The sequence below is a fragment of the Megalopta genalis genome, chromosome 11 (genome assembly GCF_051020955.1).
Source record: "Megalopta genalis isolate 19385.01 chromosome 11, iyMegGena1_principal, whole genome shotgun sequence".
In the NCBI taxonomy this organism is placed as follows: Eukaryota; Metazoa; Arthropoda; class Insecta; order Hymenoptera; family Halictidae; genus Megalopta; species Megalopta genalis.
This window is the reverse complement of record NC_135023.1, coordinates 4,798,254-4,815,274: the sequence shown is the minus strand read 5'-3', so window position 1 is coordinate 4,815,274 and position 17,021 is coordinate 4,798,254. Positions and strand designations below refer to the sequence as shown.

The window sequence follows — 17,021 nt, the reverse complement described above, 5'->3', positions numbered from 1 at the left end:
TGCTCTGTCGCTCGCCGGCTCTCAAGACCGTCTCTCCTCTCTCCCGCTCTCTCTCTCTCTCTCTCTCTCTCTCTCTCTTTCTTTCTCTCTCTGTCTCCCTTGCTCCGCGGGACTCTCCTTCGGTGTCCTCCTCCTCCTCCTCCACCTCTCCCACCTCCTCCTCCTCCCCCACCCCTTCGAAACGTAACGAAACGAAACGAAACGAAACGGTCCGGTGAACCCTCGTGACCTCCGTTCCAGCGCGAACTTTAATCTCGACACGCGCGCGCTACTGATACACTCAGTTTACCGGTGCACCGCGCGTCTTCCCAAACGTGTTCCCGAACGTATCATGGCACCGCTGCTGTCACAGGCCGCCGATCCACGTCTCCTCTTCCATCCCCTTTCAGAATCTGGCTCGGGATCCCTTGGTTCCGTCGTTGTCCCTCCGTGAAGTCCTTCCGGTCCGCGACTCGTTTCCGCGGAAGATCACCGCGTCGATGCGCGTCGATGCGCGTCGCACCGCGTAGCACCGCGTAGCACCGCGTCGCACCGCTTCGACGATTTCAACGGTTTCGACTGTCCCGACTCTCTCCGATCTATCGGACAGCCTCGGCGATCAGCTGGTTTCGACGCCGGCGAAACGGACGGGGAAGGATGGACGGTGAAAGCGCGATAAACGGAGAGAAACGGAGAGAAGAAACGGGGAAGAAGAGCGTGGGAGGGAGGTGGTCGGCAGGTCAGAGGTCGCGGACGGGTCCCGGAAGGAAGACGGATACTCGCTGCGATCCCGCCTAGCCTCGAGGAAGGAGAGGACCGGCGAAAGGTGAGAGAGGCGAAAGGTGTGCGGCGAGAGACGAGAGGCGAGAGAGGCGTGTGGCGTGAGGCGAGAGGCGGGAGGCGGCTGGTGGGAGGCGAAAGGCGAAGGGTAAGAGGCGAAAGGCAAAAGACAAAAGGCAAAAGGCAAAAGGTAAGAGAAAAGACGAACTGCTCTACTCTGTTTGCGTGTACTCGCGTGGCAGTGGCAGGCAGCTGGCTTTGCTGGCGAAGCGTGCCGTGCCGGTGAAACCCGGTGGATCCTAAGAGCTTGCTGGCTTGTCAAGCACTGAGTCAGGAGGCGCGCGTTCTCACCGCATATATGTCGAGGCGGAGGCCTCCTCCTCTTCTTCTTCTTCTTTCTTCTTCGCTCCCTCTATCCTTCGCTCTCCGGCTGTCTTTCTCCTTCGCGCGCGCTCCTTCTCGTTCCTTCTCCCTCTCTCTCTCTCTCCCTTTCTCTCTCTCTCTCTCTCTCTCTCTCTCTCTCTATATATATATATATATATATATATATATATATATATATATTTCTCTCTCTCTCCCTGTCTCTCTTTCTCTCCATCTCCCTCTCTCTCTCCATCTCCCTCTCCCTCTCCCTCACCCAGTTCTCCTCGCGAACGTTCACAACGTCTCTTTCTCCGTCTCTTCTCTCCTGTAGTATCTTACGTATTCGCGTGTAGGGGCCGAACGTATACCAACACCCGCGTGCACCCGCCGACAACGACTAGCTCCCTCCTCCTCTTCCTCCGATTCCTCCACCTCCGTGACACCTCCTGCTTCTCCTGCTTCTCCTGCTTCTCCTCCTCCACCTCCTCCTTTTCCTCCTGCTTCTCCACATCGCCACCTCCACCGGCTCCTTCTTTCTCCTGCACGCGGAGCTCCTCCGCTCTCTTCGGTCTCTTCGCCCTCTTCGCCCTCTTCGGTTTCTCCGACGCCCCTTGATGCCCCGCTACCTGAGCCTTACGCCCCACAACCCCCTCCGTCCATCGGACGAACGTCCTCCCTACTATCCGAGAGATCCTCTCTCTCTCTCTCTCTCTCTCTCTCTTTCTCTCTCTCCTTCACCCTCTATACATCGCTTCTGCCGCCATGCCCTGCTCTTTCTCCAGCAATCTCCCTCCCTCCGAGCTCACCTTCCTCCTCTTCCCTTCTCTTCTATTCGCTGCGCTATTCTTTTCTCTTGGCCGATTTTTCTTTTCCATCGTATTCTTTCGAGCCTTCTGCTTTTCCCAGATACCGCATCTTCATCATCTTCTTCTTCTTCTCCTTCTTCTTCTCCACCTCCTTCTTCTTCCAGATTGAGCGCGACGCGCGGCGAGCGACCCTAGTGACCCGACCGCGGCGTTCTCGGGCCTTCCTCTTCCTCTTTCTCCTCGGAGTCCGTTTCGATCGCGTATCGATTTCCACTTCCTCCGATGGGTTCCACGTAGGTCCGAATCGATCGCGGATAGATCGAGGACCGATCGCCGCGCGGAATCGCATTCGGCAAGAGCCGGTACGATCCGGTTGGGGAACGAAGAGATAAATAAACGAGCGCGAATCGCCGATCGGCCCGCGATCCTTTTTCATTCGCGGCCGGTGCCGGTGAGGCAATCCGCAAAATGGAAACTGTGCGCGAGAAATTTCAAGGTTCTTGAAAGTGTACTCTCCGCTGGCACCGCGACTCCCTGCTCCCCGTCCCGCGAGCGATTTAGCATACGTGGAAATTTTAAATTCGATCGCCGTGACCGGCCACGGACGGTGGGCTGCAGTCGTCTGCAATTTCTGCACGGTCATGCCGAAAAATCGATCGAATTTTGATGCGATGCGAATCGAGGACACGCTCGCAGCGCACCGGCTCGATCCGATCCGATCCGAGCCAAATGCTGCCGCTGCCGATGCCGATGCCGATGCCGCGCGCGATTCGCCGGTCGAGATAGCGAGCCGAAACCGTGAAAAAAGAAGAGGAGAGCCAGACTACCTTTATTCCGGCGACATTTGAAATCCAAATCGACTTTCAAAAACAATTCAAATCCCCGGTGATCGGGACTCGCGTTCGCGTGCGAGCGCGAGCTCGAGCACAATGCACTGTAACTGTGACGCATTGGAAAACAGCGAAATCGGCTATTTTTACATCGCGTGTACATTACGTTGGCCAACGTTCGCCAAATGCCCCGTCGAATCTCTGTTTCTGGAGTTTCCATTCCGCTTCTCGCTCGCTCGAGGAACCTCGAGGATCGTTTTTCTCCCCGATTTTCCTATCGGAAATTAACGACCGATCGCGACGAGTATTTTCCACTTATGCTCGACGATCGAGAAACACGATCCGCCTCGCTCGGCGAAGCTAGGCGCTTCCCGACTTCGAAACCGATCGACTCGAGATCAATTTAGATCGGGAGAAGATACATTGTCGTTAAACGGTATAATCTCGAGCGCGCGAGCGTCACCGACAGCGATCGGGGGGGACGCCGACGAAGGTTCAATGCGATCGGTGTCGTAACTTTTCTCGAAATTATACTCCTCTCGTCCGATCGTGCTCCGACATCGACACGGGCGGCATCATCTTCGAGATTACGTCGTCGAATAAAATTTAATCACCGACGCAGCGCAAAGTAATGCAACCCGTCGCCACATTCAGTTCCTCCCTGATGCGATGGTTCGCCGGTGCTTCGTCGGTGCTTCGCCGGCCGATCTCTCCTCGTTTTTTCGCAGCGCCGGGGCCCAACCGAATTAATTAGCATCCTCGGGACAGTGGGATCGGACGCAACGGTTCGATCCATCGATCATTTTCTCTTTGATCTCGGTCGAACCCGAAACGACACCGATACCACGTGCACCGATCCGGCCGCTCGTAAATTCGCTTTCTTTCGCGATCGATATCGCAATTTCCGATCGATCGGGGCTCGATCCCTTTTTATAAATATTAATAGCGATCTCCGGACAACCACAGGCAACAATATCTCCGATCCGTTCTCGATCGCGGACCGTTCGTTTCTTCTCGTGGTTAGATTTAATAACAGCGCCGGATCTCGTCCGCTCTTCTTGTCTCGCGCGATACATAGTCGTCGAATACGGAGCTCGTTACCTAACACTTTCTTTCGCCGATTTACAGATCTTACGCATCCTTCGGTCGTTACAGCCGCGCGTCTCTAGCTCGTAAATATTTATCGCGATAACGATAAACTCTTCCCGTTTGCTGTGCGCGCGTTCGCTGGATCCGACGCGATCGTTCGATCGACCGCTCTATCCGAGAGGAATACCGGGGCAGATTTAATCGACCCGCCAGGAATTTCGTCGGTTTTCCGTCGAAATATTTAACGATAGCCTGCGCCTTGTCTGGCCTGCTCGAGAGGGTAGATATCTCGACGGTGAATTCAGGGGATTCGAACGATCGAAACCGCATCGGCCGCGTACAGGCCGTGTACAGGCCGTGTACAGGCCGCGTACAGGCCGCGTACAGGCCGCGTACAGGCCACGTACAGGCCACGTTCCCACATGTTTCCACATGTTTCCTCTTGTCCCACGCGTCGCCGACGTCTGTCATCGGAAGGGCCGATCACGAGGACTGCTGCCTCTGGTCGCCTCTGGTCTCCTCTGGTCGCCTCTAGCGAGCACTAACTGCTTGATAGCAACTGCTTGCAACAGCAGGTGCCCGCCCTTGATACCCTTAGCGCCCAGGCAGCCTGTTAGTTCCCTCGAAAAACCGTCACAGCGACATCCCCGTTCCCGGGGAAAACCCTCTGTTTCTTTTCCGTCGCATCCCGCTAACGAGCTCCATCGTCATTAACCAGGCTTCCATCGTTTTACAACGGAACTCGACTCACCCCCGCGACTCCCGGTGCCGACATTTTCCTAGAATCTTTAACGCGCGAGAATACCAGAAAATCCCACCGATTTCCTCGGCCCTCGATCGAGGAAATCTAGATCGATCGTCGGTCGTTGCTGTTTCGATATCTTTGCGTTTCGCAAGACCCGACCTTGGTACGCCCGATTCGCGAGCACGATGATTCATTTGTAATTCGTTTTCAAATCGTGATAAATCGTTGTCAACGAGTTCGCTGACTCATGTAATTGATTTATTTTATTTTATTCTTTCTTATTTCACCTCATATTTTATTTCATTCGAACGGAATAACCCATTAGCATACACTGCAATTAATCTCTAATAAATCTATCGAACAAATGATCCGCGAGCCTACGAAAAAATTCAAACACGCGCGCGAGATTTCGATTTCGAGAATCGGCGGATCGAGAGATCGACTATATCGAGTATGCGCGTTCGAGAATCCGAACGATCGAAATGCCGGCGAATCGAATTTAAGAATCGCGAGCGGGGTCCCTTGTCGAATAATAGCCGTTCTAATGGTCGAAATCGTCGAGTAATCGATAGGTTGCCGACTTTAACGATATCGGAGATACGCGCAACCGTCGCGACGCCGTTAGGATTAGACCGTCCTCTCAAGGTTTAGTCGAAAGGCGGGATACGAGCGTATATCGGCGGGCGGCGCGTAATTGGCCGAGGCACGCGAATAGTTTCGACGAATTCTTTTGGAAACCGGTGCGCGAATATTTGCCGCGCGTAATTTGCGTAATCGTCGAGCGATTTTCGAATTGCGAAACGATTACGGCGCCCGGCCATGTTGAAATCTTATCGTCGGATCTGCGCCGCGCGGATCGCCGGCGTACATGCGACTGTACGCGGAGAATATACGCATCTCGGTCGATCGAACGAATTAGAAAGGGAAACCGAGCAATCGATTTTACCGTTACGGTCGTTAAACGAAACGTCGAGCTCGCGGCGAGCGATTCAGCGGTAACGATACCGAAGCCGTTTTAGGTTATGGAATCAGCGGTCCGCTCGAAATTGCACTTACCGGGACGGTTCGCGCGGAGAACTGTGATCCTCCGGTGTGTTCCGTTCGCGAGAAGCTGTCCGTTCATCGACGATTCGGTTTCTCCGTCCCTCGATACCGAATCTTGACGATTTCGATCCACCGTCCGCGAACAACGATCGACGATCGCAGCCAAGATCCAGGATCGAAGAAGGCGCGCTAAAACTGCGCCGTAGCTTTCGTTTCGACCACCGCGCATTACCGACGCGCACGCCGCGACGCGATTGGTCGATCAACGAAAATTCACGGCCTTTCGCGCGCCCGCTATTACTTACGAATTTACTTTACCAACTGCGATAAAGATTTCTGCGCGGAGCGGCGCGGCGCGGCGATTCGATTTATCATTACTTCTAATTGTTCTTGTTCTTCTTCCCTGTCCTTCTCCTCTGGCATTGCTTTTAATATTTGCCACAATTGTTATTTTTCCAATCCTATTCTAATCCTCCAGCGTTTAGACTCCGTTATTCGAATTTCTCTCGTCGATCGAAATAACCCAACGAGATCGTACGCATTCTGCTTCCAATTTCGCCAACTAACGAACGTCCTTCTGTCGTCGAACCTGTCAATCGGGAGCACAATAGTTATGCTTGCTCATTTTGTTCGGACAAAAGCAACGATGGAAATAAAGCCCGCAGTCTCGAAGGGTTGGGGAAACCATGAACGTCGCGTTGCTGACGGTGAGCGCGCTATTGCCGTGGAATACGCGTTCGCGAGTGTTCGGTCGCCTAAATAGAATCGTCTTTTTTTCAGATATTTGTCGCGTGTTCCGCGGCGGAAACGTGCATCCGATTCCTGCAAAACTCCGAGGAGAAGACGATCTTTCGCACGATACCTGGACAAGTGTGCCGATGGAACAGATTCGCGCAACAGTTCGAGGAGATCGAGGCCGTCCGGCTGAACGGCACGGCCGTCTGCAGCGTGGGAATGTCGGACGATCTGCGGGGAAAGACCATCGTCGTCGCCACGGACACCGTAAGATCGAGATCAATTTAGCGAATCGACGAATTCGATCGGTCGACGAGTCCAGGCGAAACGTTTCAGATGCACCCCTACGTGACGAGAAGCTCGAACGACGCGTCGGTGAGCGGCTTCATAGGGGACATATGGACGACTCTGGAGCAGGTGCTGGGATTCAGGTGAGAGACGATCGGAGACACTCTGCGAAAGCAAAAAACGCGGAAAGGAGGAGCAAATGAGTCGGCCGAATTTCACGGCTCGCGGCACGGCAAACGGGCACCGTGATGCGAGGCACGGTAAGCGACGACACGACCGGTGACCGATCGAAGCGATAAAGATAAACGACGCTCTCGCCGAAAGACTGTACGCGGAATCTGACCAATTTTCCGTGTACCACCCACACAGGGCGGTCGGTCAAAATACTCGCATGATTCATTCGTCTAGACAGGTATAAATATAGTACCGCTGGGAAAACGGGGGCGGCCGGTGGGGGGGGGTGAACAGAAAATAGTGGCGGGCCAATGCGTGCACCGTAATAAAGGCGTTTCTTCGTCGAAAATGCAGGACGATTTACCGAAAAGCGGGACCGTCGGCCAGCCAGACGCTGATGAATGGACAGGCTCACGCACTGCTGGTGGCCACGGTGATTTATTCGGACACCTCCGGTTATTACAGTTACAGCACGCCGATCACCACCATCTCGTAAGCCTCGTTCCAAGCCCACCTTCGAATATCCCTGCCCCCGCCGACGACCATCCCCCAACCACGGCTACGCCGCTCGAAACGATCGAGGACATTCCACCGAAAATATTTCCCCGATCGTTTCGAGCGATCGAAAGTCGAGAGGCTACATCGAGCGGAGAGTTCTGAATCGATTACCGATCGTCGCAGATACGCCCTGTTCGTCCAGTCCGACGGAACGAGGGTCTCCCAACAATGGTACACGAACGTGTTCAGCCGAGGTCTATGGTGGACGATCCTGGCGTACACCCTGGCCACCGCTGCCATCGTCGCCGGAACGCGCTGTCTTCGAAAGTTCGCGCGGACCGGCCGGTCGGAGAACGACCGCGAGTTCTCCTCGGCGTCCTTCGACTTGCTGGTCGTCTTGGGCTGTTTGAGCGGTCAAGGTAAAACGCTGTCGCGCTGCTCCGCGACTTCGAAGCTCGAAACGTTCGAGTCTCGCGATCCGTTCGTTTCAGGCTGCCAAAAGGCACCGACCGCCTGGTCCCTTCGACTGATCGTGCTGTCCGATCTGATCGCGGGAATGCTGCTGGCCGGAGGATTCAGCAGCACGCTCACCTCTCACCTGGCGATACGAGGGAACTCGGTCCCGTTGAGCAGCCTCGAGGACGCTTCGCGGAAGCGGAGTCACTCGGTTTGCGTGAGAAACGACAGCAGCGCCTACATTCGCTTCACCGTGGTAACGTGATCGTCCTACGGCCAGTCCGATCAGACTCTGCCACCTTCGAGGGTCGCGGCTTGTTTCGTTTCCGTGCACGATGCTCCGTTTTCGGTGTTTAGGACGGATCGCCGAGGGGCGAGCTGAAGAAGGAGTGGAGGGACCTGGTGAACAACGAGTGTCCCGACATGAGGAACGCGACCGCGTTGGACTCGAGACGGCTCTGCGACCGCGGTTTCGCCTACCTGGAGGTTCCGGACGTCTTTCTGCCGATTTACCGGAGAGCTCGAACAGAGTGTCGCATCGTGAGGACGCCCGGCAGCTATTGGAGCCTGAAAATCTCGTTCCTGCACGCCAGATTCGGAGATCACCGGCGTTTGATAGACACCTAGTAAGCAGACCGGCAAGTTCTCGAACGAGTTCCACAGCCGCGACGAAAGAGTGATTCGTAAGTTTTCGTAGCCTGATGCGTCTGCGCTCGGCGGGAATACTAAAGTACCTCGAAGCGAAGTGGACGTCGAAGGGAACGGAGGACTCCGAGGTGGATCGGTCGACCTTTCGACCGGTCGAGTACGCTCACGTTCATCCGTTGCTTCTAGGACTGGTCTACGCGACGCTGTTCAGCTCGCTCGTATGCGTCCTCGAGAATCTTTGGTACGTCGGAGTCTCGCGACGAATCAACGCTCTCGCTCGTTATTGAATTTCTTCTTTATTTGATTTACACGTGCGTCATTGGTAAATATCTCGAATAATGTATAGCATTGGATGGCGCGACTCGGAAGAATCTCGTCGCGCTCTAAGAACTACTCGCACAAAATTGATCGATGATCGATCTCGCGCGATCGATCGCGCCGCTGCGCGGTTCGCTGGCGGTGTAGCTAATCGACGTAGCGCACAAGGAAAAAAGGCTCTCCGTTAGTTCGTTATCTCACAGCAAACCAGTATAAAAAGGAACCGCTCGAAGCATCTCGCGCGCTCAAAAGTATACGTAGAATATAGAACGTCAGCGATATTCGGCTCGGCCTCTATCGACTATACTCAACGATATTCTGAAACAATGAAAAATAAAGATTCACGGCACATGGTTAACAGACGTATCGATTACAGTGTACTCGTTTCGAAAGACCTGCGATATCGCTCCGATTCGCTTCTCGCACGCGCTCTCTGCCTCTCTCTCTCTCTCTCTCTCTCTCTCTCTCTCTCTCGCACGCACACGCTCGCACACACTCGCACACACCGCCTCTCTTTTTGTCTTTTTTTTTACAGTAGTTTGATTAAAAGATGGGTTGATCTGCTGTCGGCATCGTCCTTTTGTACAAATAATCCCTTAAATTAGACAACATGTAATTTAGATAGCATCTGCGCGCGTTGCCCGCGATCCTCGACGCGAATCGATTGGAAAGACGTTCGATTTGGCAGATCGACGAGCTCGCGCGACAGCGATACGCGAAACAATATACACACGCACTTAAGCACATTGAAAAATACTTCGTCTCGACGCGTATTCGCAGCATGTCCGCGCAGTATCGCGCCCCCCTAAATATTAACGTTCTAATTCTTCTCTAACTAGTAGTCCGTAGCCTGTTTAAAAAATTAAATTTCTTAAGCTTAACGCTAGATCCTGCCTGCAGAAATTACAGCGCCGCGGTCCCGATCGTCGTGGCTCATCGAGATCGTATCGAATCTTTCCGATCGCGAGCGAAAGCAAAGTAAATCGACCGTCCCCTCTTTTCTCGTTGCTCTATGTAGACTCGTAGAGTAAAATGGTACACCTGTTGTCTCGCCCGTGAACGTTCGCGGTGAATTTTAACTGGCTTTTCGTGTTTGTAAACGTATACTCGAATCGATTGACAATCGGATAATACTGGTTCCAAGTATAAAAGTGAAAAAGGCCCTTTGTCGCTCGCGAGAGCCGCGTCCGTGTTCGGAACGCGGCGTTCGGGCAACCGCGGTCGTGTCGGTCACCGCGAAAGAAGTCGGCTGATCCCGATGAACCACTGCGAGCATCTCGCGTACATTTAGCCGGAAAGTGTCGCGTCCCGGAGTACGTTCGACACAATTATACGTAAGAAGAGGATCGATATGCACGGCGGTCCCAGGGCCGCCGAGGACACGCGCGCAAAACAGAATGCTGCACCGTGTTTCGGGACGTTCGACGTACTCGAACCGGTGAGATCATAGACCTGGATCGGCATAGAAAACTGCGAACCCCCTTCTAGCGTTCGTTGGAAAAACTTCGGCTCTCGACTCTCGATTCTCCGCTCTTCGCTCTTCGCTGTTCGCTCTTCGTTCTTCGCTGTTCGCTGTTCGCTGTTCGCTGTTCGCTGTTCGCTCTTCGCTCTCCGCTCTCCGCTCTCGACATCGGCTCGCTCTGAAATCTCTCGCCCTAGGGCCTGCCCGTTGCCCATTCTAAAGGCTCGCGAACCACTTCGGACCTCGTCGTCGACGGGACACGGAGCAGCTTGTAAGGGCCAGCGATCGCTGACGTGCGATTGAAATCTCGTGAAAAACCTTGTTACCAGACCTCGCACTTGTGGACCGGATTCATTTTCGAACCCTTTGGACAGTTGAACTCCGAGGCGAATTCCGGCAGGTTCGACAGAGGTCCGATCACTCTGTACTTTGGCGGACAGTGAGAATCTTTCTCGATTTGTAGAGCTATCGCCTCGGACGTGGCAGCGGAACACCAGACCTGTTCGCGCGAATCAAACCGGCTCGATTATTCGGAGGAAAAGATCGGTGACCGCGCGCGCGCGCGCGCGCCTCACCTACCTGAGCAAAGTTCAGGAAGAAGAGCTGACGGTGCGTCAAGTTCAGGCCGGGCAGGGGCAGTTGATCCTTGTAAGTTTTAGGCGTGGTGATGTACGCGTGGTACGCGGCTTTCAGGCCTCCGTTGTCCGCGATGTTCTCTCCTGTCGGTCGATCGAGTCGATTTTAGTCGGCGAATATTCTCCGAGAAGCTCGTATAGAGAAACGGAGATAGAGACAGACGGTGATAGGAGTATTTACCCAAAGTTTGCCGTCCGTTCACGTGCCGGCCGTGGACCTCGAAGCCGTTGTATTGCTCCACGAAGCACTCCGTTCGATTTTTGAACCTGTCTATGGTGGCGTTGTTCCACCACTCGTTCAAGTTCCCGTTCAGATCGTACTGCCTTCCTGGAAGAGAAAACGAGGCATGAGGCGCGCCGCTTCCACGGGAAGACGTCGAAGCCGCTCGGTACCTTGATCGTCGAACGCGTGCGTCAGCTCGTGTCCCATCACTACCCCCATCCCGCCAAAGTTTAAGCTCTTGGGGTTCTCCATATCGTAGAACGGACTCTGCAGAATCCCGGCCGGGAACACTATCTGATTCTTGGTAGGCCGGTAGTAAGCGTTCACCGCGGGCGGTATCATGATCCACGTAGTCTTGTTCACGGGCCTGTCCAGCTTGTCCAGGTTCTTCTTCAAGTTGTACTTGTTTACCCGAATGTTGTTCTGGAAGTACTCGTTCTGCTTGACCGCGAGGTCTCTGTAACGGTCGTCGAGCTCGTTCGGGTTCAAAATAAAATTCGGGAAGCCTATCATGTCGGTGATGGCGTTCGCCTTCTCCTCCGCCGACCGCCTGGTCTCCGCGTCCATCCAGTCGAGGTTCTTCAAGTTCTTGGTGAAGGCTTTGCGCACTTGGTCGATCATCTCCTCCGCCTGCAATCAGCCCCGGTTACATCTACTCGACTATCGTGCTATCTACTCGACATCTACTCGACCAACCATAGGCTTGCTCTTCCCGTGGAAAACCTCTCGGACGAACATGGCTCCGATCGCGAAGCCCATCGCGTTGCTGGTATCGCTGACGCAGTAACGCCACTGCTCCTCTCGGCCTTCCGAACCGATCAAGGCCTTCCTGAGACCCTTGTAAGCGTCGCGGAACGGCTTCGACAGGTAGCCCGTCAACGACCTCACGGTCTGCCAGACCAGATAGTTGTTCAGCACTCTGCGAAAATAATCGGACGGGTATAATCGATGGAAAACGTTTCACGAGTTCGGCTTTGCCTCGATCGCGCGCTTACATTTTCTTCTCGTCCGTCTTCATGTACTCCTCCACGAGCTTCGACAGCTTGACGAAATACTCCGGCACGAAGTTCACGATCGTCGTCTTGCCGTAGATCTTCTTGTTGACCAGTCGGGTGGCGTTTTGGAAGTAGGTGATCCAGGACAGCTGGAACCGCGCGACTCGTTAGATCCGTAGCCTGCATAGTTCGCGTATGTTACGTTATACGTACGAAGGGTGCTTTCTCCTGGAGCTGGTTCAACGTCATCGGATTGTAGAGCTTCTCCTCGTCCCGGCGGTCCTCCAGCGGCGTCATGATCTCCGCCAGCCTCGTCTCGAAATCGATCACCTCCTGCATCTGCCGTCTCGTCGAATTCTCTTCTCCGCCCAGCAGCACGCCGATCTGCGCAGAAACTCTGTTCTCACTCTCGATTCGGAGCGTGGCACGCGACACGTTCGACGCGACTCTACCTTGGTCATGTACTCGAGATAAGCGGTCAACACCTTGCCGTGCTCGGTGACGTTCAAGTAGTTGTCGGCGGTCGGCAAGGTCAGCCCGCCCTGATCGATCTGAAAAAGATCGAGCGGTTTGCTTGATCGAGTCTTCCGACGCGCGATACAGCTAGTTTGTCCGCTGTACGCCTAGAGCAGCGCGCGGCCTTACTTGTATAATGTGCCTGGAGCTATTTCGATCGTCCTCGTTCACCGACCATGTAAACAGACCGTCCATGTTGTAAACGTTCTGCAGGATGTGCATGCTCGTTTGCAGGGACCACGTGGACACGTTAAATTTCCCGGACACGTTCCAGTTGCCGATCGCGTCCAGCAGATCGAGCATCGGCTTCGCGCCCAGGGTCTCTATAGTGTCGTTCGCGTCCATGCACGATAGGAAATAGTTCTTGGCCTTCTTCTCCGCCTTGGACCTCATCTCGCCGATCGACTTTTCTGTTCGCATGGAAAACAGAGCGATGGAAGGAACGTAAAACGTAGAATACGGAGCCGCTCGGCGAGCAGACGGCCGCGTGGGGCCTGGGCAAACCATGGATATTACCGAGAACGTTCTTGACCACCAGCTGATTGTCCTGCTCGAGTTTCCCGAAGGTCCCCCACATGCTGCTCCCGTCCGGTATGGGGTTCTTCTTCATCCATCCTCCGCAGGCGTACCCGTAGAAATCCTCGCAAGGGTCCACCGTGCGGTCTATGCTGTTTATGATGGATGCCGCCACGATGACGCAGTGCTCCGTCAAACAGTGGGTCCCGTCTGCAACAAGAAATCGACGCGACGCTTTGGCGGGATCGTTCTCCGCGAGGATCGGTCGGCCTCGATCTCTCGCGGTCTCGTTACCGTCTCCGTGGGATGTCACGTGGAGTATCTGCGCCTCGTCCCATCCGTCTTTGCTGCTGATCACGATCGACATCATCACGACCATCAGCAAGAGACCCGCGCATATGATGAAGAGGCACCGCTCGAGCGCGCTTCTCGCTCTCCACAGCGACGTCCCCTGCGCGAAACAAACGGGCCGGCTCGTTTAAGCCTGTTAGAAAGCGTCGCGTCGCGTCGCAACGCGACGCGTCGACCCTTGGACTCCGCGTTTTATTGCTAGAATCATTCTATTGCCCCCGCTCGGATTCAATAATCGCGATAGTTTGCGCGCGTCACGCGTTCCTCTGAATACAGGGAAACAATCGTTTCTGGCCGGGGAAACGATCGACCGGAGCGCGGCGGTCGGCAACGATAAAACGCGAGATGCCCGAAGAAAGAAGGTGATCGCGATATTTACCTTGATCGGGAAACGTACCGCGCGGTATCTAATGTGCGTCGCCGAGGTACTGATGCCTTCGCTGTGGGGAGCACTGGACCCTATGCTGCTGGTGTCCTCGTCCTCGAACTCCGCCTGCTTGTACATCATCATCTGGAAATCGGGCAATTATGCGTAACGTGTAGATAGACGCCCGCCTCGCTTCTCGAGATGAAAGAAACCGGCGCGTCGGCGGCAGCGGCGAGCACGCTCTGCCTCGCTGTTACACAAGGTCTAGCACGCGAGATAACGTAATTAGTAGCTCGTAAATCTTTTCTAAGACGATTCATCGCCGGAATTTCTCGCGCACGGGAATTATCTTAACGATAAAGTTCCGCGGTTTCCACAATTCTCGCGGCTCCGATACAGACTCCCTCGATCCGACGAGATTAAACGAACTCCTCGCGGACTCCGATCGCTTCTGTTTCTCGCAAACACTCTCGTTTTCCCGATAAGCCGAGCTCGGTGTGGACGACGACGCGACGAAAAATGCGACGAGAGGAAGACGAACTCTGTCGCGGACTGCGAAGCGGAGCGGCGCGGCGCGGCGCGGCACGGCGCGGCGCGGCACGGCACGGCGCGATGCAGCGTCGCTCTCGAATCGCAAAGCTACGCAGTTTCGACGCAGACCGGGCCTCGTCTCGATGCGGGAAATTCGTCGGCAAAATTGTGCCGCGGTTGGTGACACAGTTTTAGACCGCACTAAAAATACGTACCCTCGCGTCGTCGTAGCCCCAAACCGAATGCCAGGGCTACCGTGGCCGGCGAGGACCGCGCACCGGTAGCTCTCGGATCGCTCTCGGATCGCTGGAACAACATAACTTTGCGGGCACGGAAAGCAAGCGTTCGCGAGGATCGACGAAGCCGAAGAGCCGGTCAGGCGATTACGCGGTATCGCGACATCTGCCGATATCCGGAGACGAGAGAGAGAGGCTTTTTCGACGTTCGACGAGGCGATAACGAGGCCGAGCGTGCACGCCGGAACACGACGGAACAAAACGTTCGTTCGTTCCCGTGACACGCTTTCGCTTTCGATCTTCTTCCTCTTGTTTCTCCGCTTCCGGCCGCGCGTCGGAGCCGCGGAGAACGAGTCGCGGGTATTACCGAACGCACCGTATGCACCGCACCGTCTGATCCCGTTCGCGTTATCTCGCGTTCCGCGAGGATCGACCCGATAACGAATCGCTGAAATTGTCGATAGATCGCTCGAATGTCTTGGAACTTACGTTGCGTCGGCTGGCTGCAGCGGATGGGAGCGATTGCTCTTGGAATACAAGACGGCCAGGCCCTCGGCGGGCTGGCTATTGTTCGCTGGAACGGAAGCGCGTTGCAACCGGAAGCGCGGAGTACGCGGCAAACATCGTCGCGATAACGCTCGGGCGCGACGAGAGACGGTCCCCGCGCACTATTTACAATTTTCGACGATTCGCCGCGAGCGTACGCGAGTCTTCGAACGCGTCGGCGCCTAGTCGATCGGACGAATCGTCGATCCGAGAACGAGCCAGGTGCTGGATCCACGGATGGTCGACTGGAAGTCGCGAGCACGGTTCGACGGGAGCCCGACGGGTCGCGAGAAGAACGCGACGAAGCTCTTGTCGAAACTGCAAGTCGTCTCTGTGCACGCGTGCATGCACGAGGAGCCGCGTAAGCACGCGCACGCGTATGCAATCGAGCTGCCCGTTTATCCGTTTCGTCACCGACCTTTCGTTCTGGCAGGAAACGAACACTTGTGCCGATGTTAATACAATTAAAACGTTTTTCGCTGCGATGCGCCGGATCCGATCCGATCCGATCCGATCCGATCCGAATCGTTTCGCTCCGTTCCGCGCCAAGATTCGCCACGATTTGCCGCGATTCCCCGCGAGATAGCAAAATTACATCCGTCGAATCTCGCGGAGAAACATTCGAGCTAGGTACTATACGTGGTCGCGCGTTTCGCGGCGCTTCGTCGCGTTCCGATGCGCGGTGGTACAATGAACCGCGGACGAGGGGATGAAACGGCTCCGAATCGGCAAAGCGACTTAAACGAAACGAACGGAACACTTTCGCTGGTCCGTCGAATCGATCGCCGAATAAGCAACCGCATCTCCCGTCTCGATTGCCCGAAATCTCGCCGCGGCGTATTCTACTTTATAGCCGATCCACGCCGCAAAGTTGCTACGCGGCGACAGCTGCGGTATCATAAGCTGCGGCGAGCCCTAATAAACGTCGCTAATATTAGATCGTAGAAAGATCCGAAGAACGCGCAATATCGCTCGAATGCGCGAATAGGCAAACGGTTTCTCGGTCGCTCGTGACAGCCTCGCGGCTGTCTCGCGAAGCTATCGATTGATAGGACATCCGCGCCTGGAATCGAGTGCCATCATCGGCCATCGCGTATCTCGCCTGCTCGTTTCCAGGGAATCTTGTTCCCAAGGGGCCGGAGGTACCCGCCGATCGATAGCTTCGGTGAACCGACGACGAGTCTCGGGTAACTGACGTTTCGGAAACGCGCACCTTTCGGATCACGATCCGCGGACGATTATCCTCCGCGACATCGACATTACATAACGAATACGCCCACTCTTTTGCGAATCGACGTCGCGCGGAGCTAGAGAAGTTGTCGTCGTCTTCTCGAGAGGGTGTTTTCGTTGTCACTCGTCACCAGGATCTTAGTTTCGAATTCTTTCGAATCGCCTTCGGTTTGCACTCACCTTCACCGACATGTTGCCCGGCTCCGATCTCGTAAACGTCGCACAGTCACTTGAATTATTGATTCACTAGACCGGAAGCGGGGGTAAAAACTGGATCCCCGAACGAGCACCGGAGCAAGCACCGGGCCAACGCAACGGAGCGGAGGGCCAACGGGCCAGCGGGCCAGCGCAACCAGAAGGAACACGGTCGAGGTCGAAGGTCGAGGTTCGAGGTTCGAGGTTCGAGGTTCGATGTTCGATGTTCGAGGTTCGAGGTTCGAGGTTCGAGGGGGGAGGGAGTGAGAAAGAGAAAGAGGGGGAGAGAGAGGGAGAGCCGTGGCAAGGAACTAGGCTCCTCCGCGAGACTATGACATTTTCCAGTCTCGGATTTCGCGGTGGCCGCTGGTCCGCGCGTATCTGTATCGGTGCCGCCAAGTTTGCGCGGCTCTCTCTCTCTCTCTCTCTCTCTCTCTCTCTCTCGTGGGGATGCTTCGACTTCGA

At 55.1% G+C, this 17,021-nt stretch overlaps 2 protein-coding genes across 8 annotated transcripts; one reads left to right on the top strand and one right to left on the bottom strand.

Moving 5' to 3' along the window:
• Positions 1-6,210: 6,210 nt before the first annotated feature.
• Positions 6,211-9,115, top strand: LOC117226165 (putative glutamate receptor). 2 transcript variants are annotated; one of them, XM_076525227.1, is made up of 8 exons: positions 6,211-6,343; positions 6,417-6,638; positions 6,708-6,802; positions 7,188-7,325; positions 7,515-7,750; positions 7,823-8,043; positions 8,145-8,413; positions 8,485-9,115. In XM_076525227.1, the coding sequence occupies exons 1-8, from the start codon at positions 6,323-6,325 to the stop codon at positions 8,720-8,722; spliced, it is 1,440 nt and encodes a 479-aa protein (XP_076381342.1). In that variant the 5' UTR covers positions 6,211-6,322; the 3' UTR covers positions 8,723-9,115. The 2 variants fall into 2 exon arrangements, with proteins under 2 accessions (XP_076381342.1, XP_076381341.1); XM_076525226.1 differs by having other exon boundaries at positions 7,515-8,043.
• Nep3 (M13 family metallopeptidase neprilysin 3) lies at positions 8,712-16,877 on the bottom strand. 6 transcript variants are annotated; one of them, XM_033480222.2, is made up of 13 exons: positions 16,542-16,877; positions 13,831-13,962; positions 13,395-13,551; positions 13,101-13,310; positions 12,714-12,994; positions 12,521-12,619; positions 12,282-12,452; positions 12,069-12,217; positions 11,770-11,992; positions 11,244-11,703; positions 11,032-11,178; positions 10,795-10,934; positions 8,712-10,714 (listed from the first exon to the last, which is right to left on the bottom strand). In XM_033480222.2, the coding sequence occupies exons 1-13, from the start codon at positions 16,551-16,553 to the stop codon at positions 10,538-10,540; spliced, it is 2,358 nt and encodes a 785-aa protein (XP_033336113.2). In that variant the 5' UTR covers positions 16,554-16,877; the 3' UTR covers positions 8,712-10,537. The 6 variants fall into 6 exon arrangements, with proteins under 6 accessions (XP_033336113.2, XP_033336116.2, XP_033336114.2 ...); XM_033480225.2 differs by having other exon boundaries at positions 13,849-13,962; XM_033480223.2 differs by lacking the exon at positions 16,542-16,877 and adding an exon at positions 15,075-15,614.
• Between the last annotated feature and the right edge of the window lie 144 nt (positions 16,878-17,021).